The sequence below is a fragment of the Anser anser genome, assembly GCF_964211835.1.
Source record: "Anser anser genome assembly, chromosome: 26".
NCBI lineage: Eukaryota > Metazoa > Chordata > Aves > Anseriformes > Anatidae > Anser > Anser anser.
Window position 1 is genome coordinate 426303 of NC_139747.1, and position 12768 is coordinate 439070.

The 12768-nt window shown below is 54.0% G+C and overlaps 1 protein-coding gene across 13 annotated transcripts in view; it reads left to right on the top strand.

Moving 5' to 3' along the window:
* ANK1 (ankyrin 1) overlaps positions 1 to 12768 on the top strand; it is a 71615-nt gene that overhangs the window by 32424 nt on the left and 26423 nt on the right. For 7 of the 13 annotated variants that reach the window (XR_014575398.1, XR_014575399.1, XM_083811486.1 and 4 more), the window contains one exon: positions 9388 to 9489. Coding sequence is in view for 9 of the 13 variants with exons in the window: in XM_083811484.1 (XP_083667610.1) it covers positions 9388 to 9489 (102 nt within the window). In the remaining 4 variants the exon portion in view is untranslated. Of the gene's footprint in view, positions 1 to 1206; positions 1300 to 1334; positions 1954 to 7371; positions 7448 to 9387; positions 9490 to 12768 lie in introns of those variants that run through there. The other 6 variants (XM_083811491.1, XM_083811490.1, XM_083811489.1 and 3 more) reach the window with 4 other exon arrangements.

The following is a 12768-nucleotide window of genomic DNA, read 5'->3' on the forward strand; positions in this document are numbered from 1 at the left end:
CCCTGCAGCACCTGCAGCTGCTCCTCGCTCTGCACGCAGTCTCAGGGGACTTGTTCCACACGCAGGTGGAGAGGTCTCACAGGGACTTTTGCACTGTTCTTCCCAGAAGTGCAGTATGATGTAACCCCAGGTGGACCGAAGGGCACAGGTCTCATTTCTAGGGCTTTGTCAAGTGCGCATGGTACCTGGTGGCAGCACGTCCTGCAGGAAGTTTGCATTATTCTGAGCCAGCAGCTCCTGATCGGCTCAAGAGCCCTGGCTGGGAAGGTTCTGTCTTCAGAGTGCAGAGGACTCGTATTTGCGTTCATGACATACGGTTACGCAGGGGAAAAAAACAGCAGGATCTGAGACATCGATGGTGTTGGCCTGTAGGTTCAGAGCAGCAACGCTTCAGAGCAAATGCAGTGTCCCAGCCAGAAGTTACACTGCCCATCATTGTGATAATTAACATTTGAGCTCTACCTGAACTGGAGGTGGAGTCTGTTATAGGTCAAACACCTGAGGGATCCCAGGCTTCCAGGGAAGTACTGAATTGCACTAGACAAAGGGAAGGTGTTCTCGTTAGACTGAGATAACGACTATTCTTTGCTGTAATGCTTCAACCTGGCCTTTGCTCAGTATAAAAATCTTAGTTTCTACATAATGCAAAACATTTTTCTGTCCTAACAGGCTCTCTTGATCTACTTTTCCTGCTTCAGCTGGTATAAGCTTTCCCAGTGGTGGGCTGGGCTGTTTTATAGGAATTCCGTAGGGGGATGCAGCTGGCAGAGCTGGTTTTGTTCTCTTGGCAGCTGCAGGTGTCACAAGCTGTATTTATCTGTATGCTGCCCAGGTCCTTGCAGGCATGATCAGCTCATGGCCTCACTGGATGGCCCCAGTGCAGAAAGTGCCTTGGCCTTCTTGAACCTGTAATTGGCAAAAAGGACCAGGTGAACGGTAGCTAGAAATAGAAACCAAGCTGTGCAGCTCTCCGGCACTGCCCCAGTGCTTTGTGGAGGCTGCCCAGTTTAGCATCCTGACCCCAAATGGGGTGGGAAAGCACTAGCAGAAGGATGTATCCTGCCACCCAGGAGTGCCAGGCGAGCATCCTGTGGTGCTCTGTGCTGTCGCCCCGGGCCTGAGCACAAGGAGAGGGTGGGAAGGGAGTGCTCTCCAGGAGGTCTGTTCCTTTGGACGATCGGTGTGACTCCCTTGCATGTCTTTCAGAGAGGGCATGCACCAACCACTGTGGACCCCTTGCCTTCTTGCTGCAAGCAAGGATCTCCTGAAGGGATGCTGGAGCAGGAGTCTGCTGCGCAGGTAGAAGGGGGGAAGGGGCGCGTTCATTGTGTTGCAGCGGGCCCCAGGCCCTACAAAGGGCCTGGAGCTGCTGTCACTAGACCTCATCTGCCACATCAGTTCCATCTCAGCGTCCCTCACTTTGGGACTGTGCCCCAGCCACGGTCCGCAGAGACCAGCGGACTGTCCAGGCTCCTCTGCTAACTGCCTCCAGCCCAGCCTGCTTTGTGCAGCACAAACCAAGAGGCAGTGTGGTTCAGGCCACAGCATTGTTTCATTTTGCGGTGTATTTCTGAAGTTCCATTTTCCCTTGTGCTGTTTGAAGAACAGGGTTCGTGCACACGGGCTCGTCCCTGTTTACAGCCCGCAGGCATGTTTGTGAGGTGTGCCTGAGGCACGGCGCGCGGTGTCCAGCCTGGCAGCTCTGGCCCAGCAGAGCAGCCTGTAATCTCCAGGCTGCAGACAGGAGCCTCCTGCCGTGCTGGCATGCTGGCAGGCACGTGAGAGGTGAGATAGGGTGCAGGCCTCCTGTTGATAACAACTCTTCTGGGCTGGCTGCTCACACTTGGTTTGGCTGCAGCATTCAGTGTAAGTGGCCTGATCAGACCTGCAGACCCTGGCTGTCCAGGGCAAGCTGACTCTCCTGCAGCGATGCCATGCCTGCATTACCTGAGGGTGAGTACTTGGGCAGTCCTAGGCATGGTAATGGGCTCACTGGGCAGCACTAGGGGGAGAGGAATCAGCTCAGCTCTGAGTGGTTTTTTGCACAAAGGAATTTAGATATATCCTGGTTGGGAATATGGATTTAAGTCTAGTCCAGAGGAAAAGGTTCCCAAAAGATGGCAGCCTAAATGGGCCACAGAACGGCAGAATAGGTTTGCTGCCCTTCCTAGGTAGCTGGGAGCTTGCCTAAGGTCGTGCTGGGATTCAGTGGCAGAGCCTGGCATTGAATCCAGAATTCCTGGGTCCCCCTGGTGCTGTACTCACCTTGTCCTTCTCACTGCTGCTTTGCTGGGAGATGTGAAGTGCCCAGTAGGGGTTGTTTTGTGTTTTTTTTTCTTGCTCAATTTTAATGGTACATGTTGATTTCTGTGTTTATCAGCTTTCTTTTTTTACCCACCCGAAGCTCTGGGACAGGTGCACAGGATGACGTTTCTTTCTAGGCACAGTGCTGCACTAGCTCTGCTGAGGAGCAGGTGGCTGTGCTGCCACAGCTTTTACTCGCATGTCCTCACCAGGGATCAACTGGCAGTGATCTACTGCCAGGCTTGTGCTTCAGGTGCTTTCCTGTTGGTGCTTTCTTCCCTGCATGGCTTCCGGAGGCTGCACCCCAAGCGCTGGCCAGGCCAGTCTGGCTGCGCACTGCTAGCAGTAAATCTCCTGCAGCCGTGGCACGGGGTCTGTGGTGCGATTTCTCACAGCCTGCGCATCACAGCAGAAAGCCCCCTTCCCAGCACTTTCGCTCATGCAAGCAAGCAAAGCAGGTGTGGGCTAGCCCTGCTGAAGCAGAGGGACAGAACAAACTAATACAGACTGCAGAAATTAGGAGGACACATAACACTAGCAAAAAACATACATAACACTAGCAAAGAGAAGGAATTTTCAGCATGAGGCACTGGGTCAGACCCTGATGGCATGCTCCAGCCTCCAGCCCCTCTCCTGAGTGCAAGGGCACTGCCCAGAGCCCAGGGCAAGATGAGGCTGGCTCACAAGGTGTGCCTTTGTCCCTGGCTTGTATCAGATGGGCTCAAAACATGTCCCCATGTTCCCCCTTTCACCGGCAGTGTTTGTTGCACATACCTGCCTGAGCCGTGTCACGGTCCAGGAGGGCAGGGCGTTAGGAAAGTAGGAGATAAAAAGCAGTCACAGTGCTGCCGCATCTCTCTCACCAGCTGTAAGTGCTGTTACGTTGTAAGAAGAGGTGTAGTTCCTGAGCAACAAGCTCTGATGTATTGTCTTCAGTCACAGTCTATGTATTTTCTGATGAGGTAAAAATAGCTTTTCTTTTTCAGGATGTGCAGAGAGCAGAGGCTCCTGCTAATATCAAAGGAGTGTGACAGCTTTCCCCTGGGTGCACCTCATCCCAGCCGGCAGGAGCAGTAGCTGTGCTAGCTCTTGCCTTGCTTTGGCTCTGTGTGAGAGAGACAATGTTCTGTTCTCCAGCTCCCTGCCTGGGTATCTGGACTAGCCCCTGTTCCTCTCTCCACTCAGTGCTGCTGGACCCAGCGCTGTACTTCATTGGGAAGTGGTGCTTTGCAAAGGGCAGAACAAAATCTTGATGCTGCTGCTTAGAAAATCCATTAGTAGTAGGTGGTAACTGACAGACAGGCTTTCATAGAGCTGCAGGCTGTAGCACCAGGGAATCCTTATCAGAAGGATCAGTCTGCTATGAAGGGGCAGCTCCCGAGTCCTTGTTCGTTGCAGATTAAGCTGCTTCTGATATACACCCTCCTCCGGTCCTGAACCTTTTCCAGCTTCAGCAGCTATCAAAGGGGATCTGTGAGGGGGGAGGGAAGGAGCCAGCACAGATACTGTCTGCACCTGGACATGCTCAGCAGGGACAGAGTTAACCGTGGCCCTGAACTGCACCACCAGTGACAGTCCAGAACATCTCTTCTGTTAGGACTGAATAAAAATGGGCTTTCCAAAAGCTAGTTAGTTATGATTCTGTAAAGATGGAGGACTGTGCGTAATAAATGGGCCAGGTGACTGCACCTGAAAACTTGCCTCCTCTTTACTACCTTCCAAGCTCAAACTAATAGACAAGTTGCCTCCCTTCTTACAAATCTGGCAGGGGCCCTCTTTCCTTTATTTTGGGATTTCTGCTCTGCCAGTTGTGCTGAGTTCTCTTTCAGCTCTAACAGCCCCCTTGCTGCAGGAACATGCGCAGAGTTCTTGCTTTCTGCATGGTCAGATTCTCCTGCTTGCAAGATGATTGTGCTCCCACCCCTGCACTCTTGTCGCTGGGGGTCTCTGCTGCCGTTACCAGCCATTGGCCTGTGATGATCTGTTGAACAGGGGTACGTGCCCTAGGGAGGCCTGGGGTATTGTGAAATCTCCACTCAGAGGAAAGGAACATGGACCAAGGGTTTACTCAGGGTTTTGCATGAAATGAGAGGAGGCTCGCGTGGCAGGTGCTTTCCAGGGATGACCTCTTGCTGTCTTGACTCTCATTAGTCCTATTAAAGTCTGCAGACCTGCCCTAAATCATGTGGCCAGGGGTGAGGACGGTGAGAGAATAGGTTTTGGGCATATATCCTTTCATCTGATGAGCTTCCCCAAGGCTTTTGCTTTTCTCTTTTATCTGGGTTTGCAGTATGTGCCTGGTAGCCTCTTCTCTGTGCTCCTCTGGCAGCCTGCCTGAGGCTTTGCTCCGATGGCTTCTCTGGAGATGTTGTGCTCTGCTGAATGCTTTCTTCCACCCAGAAGGCAGAAACCTGACAGTAGGTTTTGTATCCACTGCAGACACCACTGGGAGTGTCAAGCTTCTGTGAATGCAGATAGGGAAGAAAGTTCCTGTACGGCAGACAGTGCGGTTTCTGTTTCTGGGCATTCTGAGTTGAATCCCTGATTCAAATTTCCTGATCTTCCCTGATCTTCTTAGAGAGACCCTAGGATCCATCTCTGACAGCGCTTAATCTTAGCAACTGTTTTAGTTTGCAGGACCGACTCCCATCTGATGAGAAGGGCTCTAGGTTATCACCTGGAATCAGCTGGTTTAAGTCAAAACACTTTGTTTCAGCAGGCAGTGGGAAGGGCCAGTGGATCCCAGCAGCCTCTAACTGGGCAGGGCTTCTCTTCGGGGACTGCTGGAGTCATGGGCTTGTTGGAAAGGGTGCCCCGTCCCTTTCTCTGAGCATCTTTGGCCATGTTTGCAGCAGGACATGGGCCCAAGCAGTCCCATCAATCTGCATGCACATCCTTGCAGTGAAGGGGTCCCACCTCCTCTGGAGCTCCCCAGCAAGCAGCCAGCTCAGCCCCTTCCTCCTGCTGGGTGCTGAATAAACAATGAAGGATTAGCAGTCCCTGCCCAGGCTGCCTTGTCGCTCCAGCAGAAGACTTGTAGACAGGAGAGACAAGTGGGTAGACAGGGTGAAGAGGGCAGTGTAGCAGGATGCACGTGTGCTTTTCGCCAGTCTCGAACAGCATGGCAACTTGCTTCTTGCCTGTTTCCTTGGCCCAGAAAACACTGTGACAGCAGCATCAGCTTCTGAACTCATTTGCACTTGGGAATCATCTATGTGCAGCATTTAGCAGCCTGTACTGAGCGGGTTCCTGACAGATGTGGCCGCCTTTCAGAGAAGGAGGCAATGTTGAGACCCTCCCTTCCTTTATCAGCGGTATGCAGAAGGAGCTGGTGGAGCTCCTCCCAGGGTGGGAGTGAGAAAGATGGCACTGCCAGAAGAGATTAGAGCAGGGCTCCAACTGTGGACAGAAGACAAACAAAGCAAGATTACTGAACCTCTGGCTGCAGCCCTTGAAGTCCAGCCTGAACCTCTGGCTTGGCAGAACATCCACTTTGCATCTTGCCTTCGGCACAGCTACAGTGCAAGGGCTTTGGTCAGGCCCAGGCTGCTGTTGGAGTGAAGAGGCACTAGGGGCTGGGACATCCCTCTGGTGGCAGTGATGTACCACAGGGCAGGGCTTTGCAGGCAGGGAAGGCGTCTGCGAATAGGGACTGGGGAAGCCTGCTGTCAGGGCCAGGAGAGAGAAAGGGAAAAGATTGTTTGCCAGGAGACAAGGGGAGCTGTTGCCTGAAAGAGAAAGGGAAGGGGAGAAGAAAAGCACAGCCCACTGCACTGTGCTTATTTTTACTTTAGGTCTTGAACATTTTGCAAAGTCCAGATCTGAGGACTTCTGCCTCTGGGAACTGCTGTAAGCAGCATCCTGCCACTTCACAGCTTGAACATCCACAAGTCTGTAGCACACAACACCTATGTGTGCGATTTAGCAGTTGTGAAAGAGTGCAAGAAGTACACAATGACAAATAAGTTTATCTTCTCCCCTTGGAATAACTCCTTCCTGGAAAATTGCTGGGAAAGCAAAGGAGAGTGGAAAGAAACACTACAAACAACAAAAAAGGAAAACCACTGGGGGCATTCTTTGCATCTGGAAGCAGTTGCTGCACATCCTGGGGTACAAGGATAGCAAGAGACTGTGTGTGTGTGTGTGTGTGTGTGCAGCAATATGTGCACAGATACCAAGTGGGTGCATGTGGCGTGCCTGTGCTACACTTTGTGCTCGTCTGTGGATTGTGACTGTGCAATGTGAGCGCATCTGCATTTAGGTGCATTTGTGTTGTGCTGGCTGGGATGTGTGTGCATCTTTTTGATACGCACATATGCTTATGTCCGTAGGATCTCTGCATTTCTTGCTGTCACTGCTCCTTTTTGTCAAAAAAGGAGAGGGCAGTGACCCAATATATGCTTAAGTTCCCTTCCTAATCTTGTTCTGTCAGGCTGTCTGTGACACCCCAAAGTACCACGAGCTGTTGTGACATAGTTCCCCTGAGTGAAAGGTGGGTAATTACAGTGTGCACAGGGACTTTGGGAAGGCAACATGACCGCAGGTCTCTTCCCTCTGCTTTTGCCATCAGAGCTGAGCTCCCCCTTCTCTGGCTGCCTGTGCCACCTGGCTGCTGGTGTCTGGCACCCTGGAGTTCTCTGCGCTTCCCTGAGCGGTGCGTGCTGGTCCCAGTGAGCGGGAGGGTATTCGCTCTGAAGCACCCAAGCCTGAGCCCATCAGGAAGGGTCCCACCACCCCTCTGCTTCAGGGCGGGTGTTACCTGTGAGATGCCGGGCTCCCGGGCATGTCTGTGGGGCTGCTTGTTGTTGCCCTTCCCAAGGTGCTCTCTGCAGCTCTGACCTGCTCCCTGTGCTTGGCAGCAGGCATCTGCTTTCTGCAGGCAGCTTGCTATTAAATATCCTGTCTGACACAATAATGGAGAGAAAATGAACAAATTCCATTAGCGGCTGGTGCTCCCTGCAGGGTCTGTGTTGGAGCAAGGAGTAAGATGGTATTTTTAGAGAGAATGCAATGTAACTTACTGGCTCTCTCAAAGCTGGGGAGTAGATAACCAAGGAGGGGGAGAGGGGACGCCAGGCTCAGGTTTCAGCTGAGGTGCCGGACTATGGCAGCACGAAAGGGCAGGTCCCGTCCAGACGTGGCTGTGAGTATACAATGCACTTCTCCTTCGTGCACAAACCTCTGCTTTGCTTTTCTGCTTGCTTCCTGCTTGTGGTCTCCGCTGCTGGGTGTGCTGGGGCTTTGGGAGCCCCTTTGCTGCCAGAGCCTGTCAAGTCTTACCATTTTAATCTTCGCAGCTCCATGTGTGTCCTGTGGGTGGGAGAGTCTGGCTGAGCTGTGCTTTGAACTTCCAAGGGGGTTGCTTCCAAAGGTCCGTGCTGTAGCTGGTGTGCCTGCAGCATAGCTGGGGTCCTGACCTGAGATGCAGAGGCTTCCAGCAGGGTTTGAAGTTGGAAAAGCTCTTTGCACTCAGCCTGTTGGTTGAAGCTGTCAGTGTTTCCTCACTGGGATCCAGGCACCAATGTGCACTTCTAAGGGCAGTGCCGGCACTGCCCTCTGCCTTTTACAGTAGATCAGCATGAACAAGCAGAGAGCGCTGAGGTGCCGCGGTATGTCTCCTCTGTGCTTGCAGCCCTCCACAGAGCTGGCAGCCCTGATGTGTGTTTGAGGGCTCCTCCCATACAGGCAGGGCTCTCCTCTGGGGTGGCAGCACACGGTGCCAGCTGGCTGGGGGCACGCCTGCTGCACGTGTTCCCCGGCACGCAGAGGCTGCGCGCTGGCACGGGGCATGGCAGCGCTGCCCTCCTCCACCTGTCCCTTTGTCTTTGACAGGGCCGTGGCACCCAGCCACCGCTTGTGGGAGCCGCAGCTGGGTCCTGCGTGGGGGACCAGGACACCCTGTCTGTGGGCCTTCCTTCTTCAGGGGGTAGCAGGGCAGTGGACCCTGCCACGGGCTGCATCTCTGGGTAGGAGGGTGAGAGCAGAAAGGATGGAGGAGGGCAGGAGGCAGCCAAGTGGTGCTGCTCCGCTTTCCAAGATGGAATGACTGAGGCTGGGAGGACGGGGGTCCTGAACCCACCTCCTGCACCATCCTGCCTAGGTCTGCCACCAGCGCTGTCCTCAGGCTGCGCTGCTTCCTGCGCCTGTCCCAGGAGCTCACTAACCCTGGATGCTCCTCCACAGCTGGGCTGTGGGTGCTGAAGGGTGGCTAGTTCTGGCAGGACATATGCTCACATAGCACAGGAGGTCCCTCGGTGACTCCAGCATGAGTGGTAAGAAAGGGGCTCTGGTTTTCTAACAGAGCAGAGGGCAGGGGAGTGTGTCCTGCTGCCATGCAACAGATGTCTCATGGCTCTGTGCTGCAGAGAGCCCTCTGGGCTGGACCTAGCAGGCAGTCACCAGCTCATGGTCCCAGCCACACAGAGCTGTCACTGCATCTCTGCCCTGTAGTTATCCAGCTTTTGGTGAGCCATCTCGTGGTCTTCATTTGCTGCCTTAACCACTAAATAGTTTTGCTCAAAGTATTGCTGCATCTTGCCTGAGGTGGCTGTCGTAGTGGTGCAGGGAAGCACTGCCTTGTTGCAATTTTCCTGGCTGCAGCATGTGCAGTCAGGGTCATTGTCCCCGATGACACTGTGGCTTCCCAGTGGTTTCTGGAGGACAGCAAAGGCAGGTTCACTAAAGCTGCGTTCTGCTGCTTGTCTCTCGCTGCTCTCTCTCAGCCAGGACACAGAAGCGTTTGCTGGGCCAAGGGAGGCTGCCATAGCTGCTCTGGTCCCCTTACAGTGTCCTCCCTGCCCTGCCAGCAGCGCTGGGATAAGCCACGGCCCCGTGTGGCTCTCCTCCCCCTGCTCAAGGATGCTCTCCACCTTGAGCTCCATTCCCAGCCCTGCCCCATCCTGTCTGATTCGGAGCCTCTCAGCTTGTCCCAGCAGTGCCCACCTCCATCTGCCCAGCCTCTGCCTGTCCTGCCTGGTCTCTGTAGCCACATGCTCTGCAGCCAAGGGCCGAGGTGGCCCCATGCTGATGATGGGGGGAAACAGCAGGAGCCCAAGCCTCACGGTTTTTCTTTTTTTCCCAAAGGCCGATGCTGCGACCAGTTTCCTGAGAGCTGCAAGATCTGGGAATCTGGACAAAGCCTTGGATCACCTCAGGAATGGGGTAGATATTAACACCTGTAACCAGGTAGGTGAAACCCAAAGGGGTTCTGGTACCACCTCTCGCTCATGTGAAAACATGCCATGCGGTGGCTCTCCCCAGCCCAGGTGACAGCCACCACATCCCTTCCTCACCCTTCCCTGAAGGATGGGGACGGGGAGGTGCCCAGTGGCTGCCTGATTGCTTGGCCCTGCTCTGGCAGCGCCTTCCCTGATCCTGGCGTGCAGCAGAGTATAAGTGGGCAGGTGGACACTGTGGCAAAGCGAGTTTAAAAGCCCTACAGGAGACGTGCCTGGATCACCAGCCTGGGTCGCTGCCGTATGGCAGCTGTTCTGGGCAGGCACTGCTGGGAAGAGGCTCCGTGCAGCCCCCAGCCCGTGCTGGCTGCTGGGCAGGGGACAGTCTGGCCAGAGAACAGCTCTGGACCCGTGGTCTCTGGGACAGGGAGAACTGCAAAAGCTGAGGACCCAGGGTGCCTGGCAGTGCTGTCTGGAGGGTAGCAAAGTGCATTGGCAGGTGGGAGAGCAGAGGCTTCTTCGGGGCCACCGGTGACTGGAACAGCTGGGAGAGGCTCAGCTGTTTGTCAGAGGGCAGAGCGAAGAGTGTAGCACCACGCAGGACTCACTCTTGGGGTTATCTCTAATGCTCGGGCTTTCAGATTCCCAGAAGCTGCAGCTGCACACAAGCGAAGGATGTTTGCAAAACTCCAGTCTTGGTGGCATGCGAGATGCTGGGCAGGTGGAGCCCCCCCCCAGCCCAGATCAGGGACAGCTCTGCCACAAGAAAGATCTGCAGGCTTGTACATATTCGACATTCCAGAGGAATGGCTTGCACATAATTGACAGAGCATTTTGTATCTGTGCAGCTGCCAAATGCAAGTGGCTCAGCCTGAATCAGGGTAGGTGCTGCAGGGAGAGACTAGGGGGGCTTGGGCCGAGCAGGACGAACAGACAGACGGCACTGTCAGCTGCTTTCCAGAGCAGCAGTGATGTTGGGAAGGCTGACTCGGCAGGTAGCACAAATGGACCTTCACCTGGTTCAGTGTCAAGTCCCCAGGCCAGGTGTGGTTCAAAGCTACTGATCTGTGCACTGCGGTGGCTGGTGCAGTTACTGCAGATAGGTTGCCCCAGGAAATGTCCCTGTCTCCTTTCCTTTTCTGGCTGACAGCGGTGTGCAGAAATGCTGGGCTTCTGCAGGCCTCTGGGGCATGTTGCAGATTGCATTCTCCTCGGCAGGACACTAGAGGAGGCTTGGGGAAAGCTCATGAGGTGTCTCATTTTGTTCCCCAATGTGTTATCTGGATTATTGGTGGATAATCAACATCCAGATAATCTCAAAAACTCCTAGGATTGTGTGGGCGTATATGAGATTTAGATCAGAGGGGTCTTGTATGGAAAAGAATTAGAAAACTTTCTGTTTCAGCCCTCTGAAAATGAGCTTTCCCTTGGGCTCCCATGGGTGGGCTCAAGGCTTTGACCCCACAACCTTTTTGGAGACGTATAGGGTTTGAAAAGAGGAGAGGCCAAGTGACACGCTGGTAGCACAGGGCTGCAGGGACTTGGTTGACACTCATCACTGCGTACAGATATGCTTGTACCTGGCAGGATCTCCCAAGTTGCTATGCTTCATCTGGTGATTTGGCCTGCTCGTGAAACCCAGCTGCTGCTTCCTTGGGCTCTCTCGGTGGAGAGGAGCGCCTGTCCTTGCGCCACAGCAGTGGGCCAGGCACTGGAAGCAGTCCCACTGTTCTGGCTTCAACTGCTCAGCCACAAATGAACAGACACAAAAAGCTGGGTAATGTACTCACGCCTCCCGTACAGACCGCTGAGAGAGCACGTCCCGAGGAGGGGGACCCTGCTGCTCTCGTCTGTGCTGTGCTCCTCGCCATGAGGGGCTGAGGCTGTGGCCCTGTGTGGTACGCTCGTTCATGCCCCATGCATGCAAAGGCTGGAGCAGAGCCTGGTGGTGGAAATCATCTGGCTTTGTCTGCTCAGAAAAGGTTCAGTGAGGTACTGCGGCTCTCCGGAGGAGAGGGGCAGGAGCAGGGTGTCTGTGCATGGCCAGGCTTACCCACACCTTCTGAGATGGGAGCCTCCACACGCAGAGCACGCCAAGGATGTTCACTCGCTGCTGATGACAGCCCTAAAAGCAGAGGAAGGATTTCTACGTCCACGGCTTGGGTGCCGCTAGTGCAGAGGAATAGATGGGTCTGGAGAGGGCTCTGCATGGAATCAGAGCAGAGACAACCAGGCACGAGCTAAAGACAATAGCTTTGAATTTCTTCCTCACCCAGAGGTCCGTCATCAGCTGCCTCCATTCACTGGTACGAGTCCTGCTTCCAACCAGATTTCTACAGCTGGTGAGGTGATTTAACACTTTGACGGGGAGCACCAGGCCGCAGCATGATGAGGTGATGATGTCTTTGCACTGGTTCCTGCCATCTCCCTGAGGTTAGATGGCACTTTGGGGTTTCCTTCTGAGGAATATCAGACCTGTGGGAAAGGTCCAACCTCACATGTCCTGTATAGAATAAAGAGGGATATATGTGGTCAGACCTATCCCACAGGTCCTGTATTCTTACACATGTGCAGAGACCTTGACATGCCATCTGATCTTCATCCTGCCAGTTCCGTCCTCTTCATTGTTGCCATCTGCACCAGTGTCCTCAGTGTTCTTCCTGTGTTCCAAAGCCACGCACGCGTCCCTCTCAGCTGTGAGGAGCTGGAGGCTGAGGCTGAGCGGACCTTGCTGCCATGAGCCTTGCCAGCAGTGGTCAGAGGGGTGCCAGGAGGTGGTCTCTGGTGGGGTGGCCAGCCGCAGTCCTGATGGGAAGCTCAGGGCAGGGCTCTCTTCGGGGCCAAATTCTGAAATGAGGCACAGCAAAGTGGAGCACCTCGCTGGGTGCAAAGTCCCATCTCTTGTGTTTTTCTGCAGGGCTGTTTGTCGCATTGCCAGCCGGCGCCTGGGATTTCTGGGAAGCGTTTGCAGCAGTTAGCGAGGGGAACACAGCACCTTTCAAATCAAACACATCCCTTGGCGGTTTTGGGTCAGATGAGCTGTCAAGCCAAAGCAAACGTGCAAAACAGCCTGTGTTGTTCCTGAAGCTGAAATATCGATGGGCCACTGGGAAACAGTCTTCTGTAAACATTGCGCTTAGCGCTGTAAGGCCAGAGAATAATGATTCCTCACAGGTTTTCAGCTTTCAAAATGTTATTTATGAATCCTTTGTGTAAAAGGACATATGTGCTCAGGAGAGCAGCTCAGCATCCATGATCTTGCCTTCTACATGTTTTGTTGCATCCATGA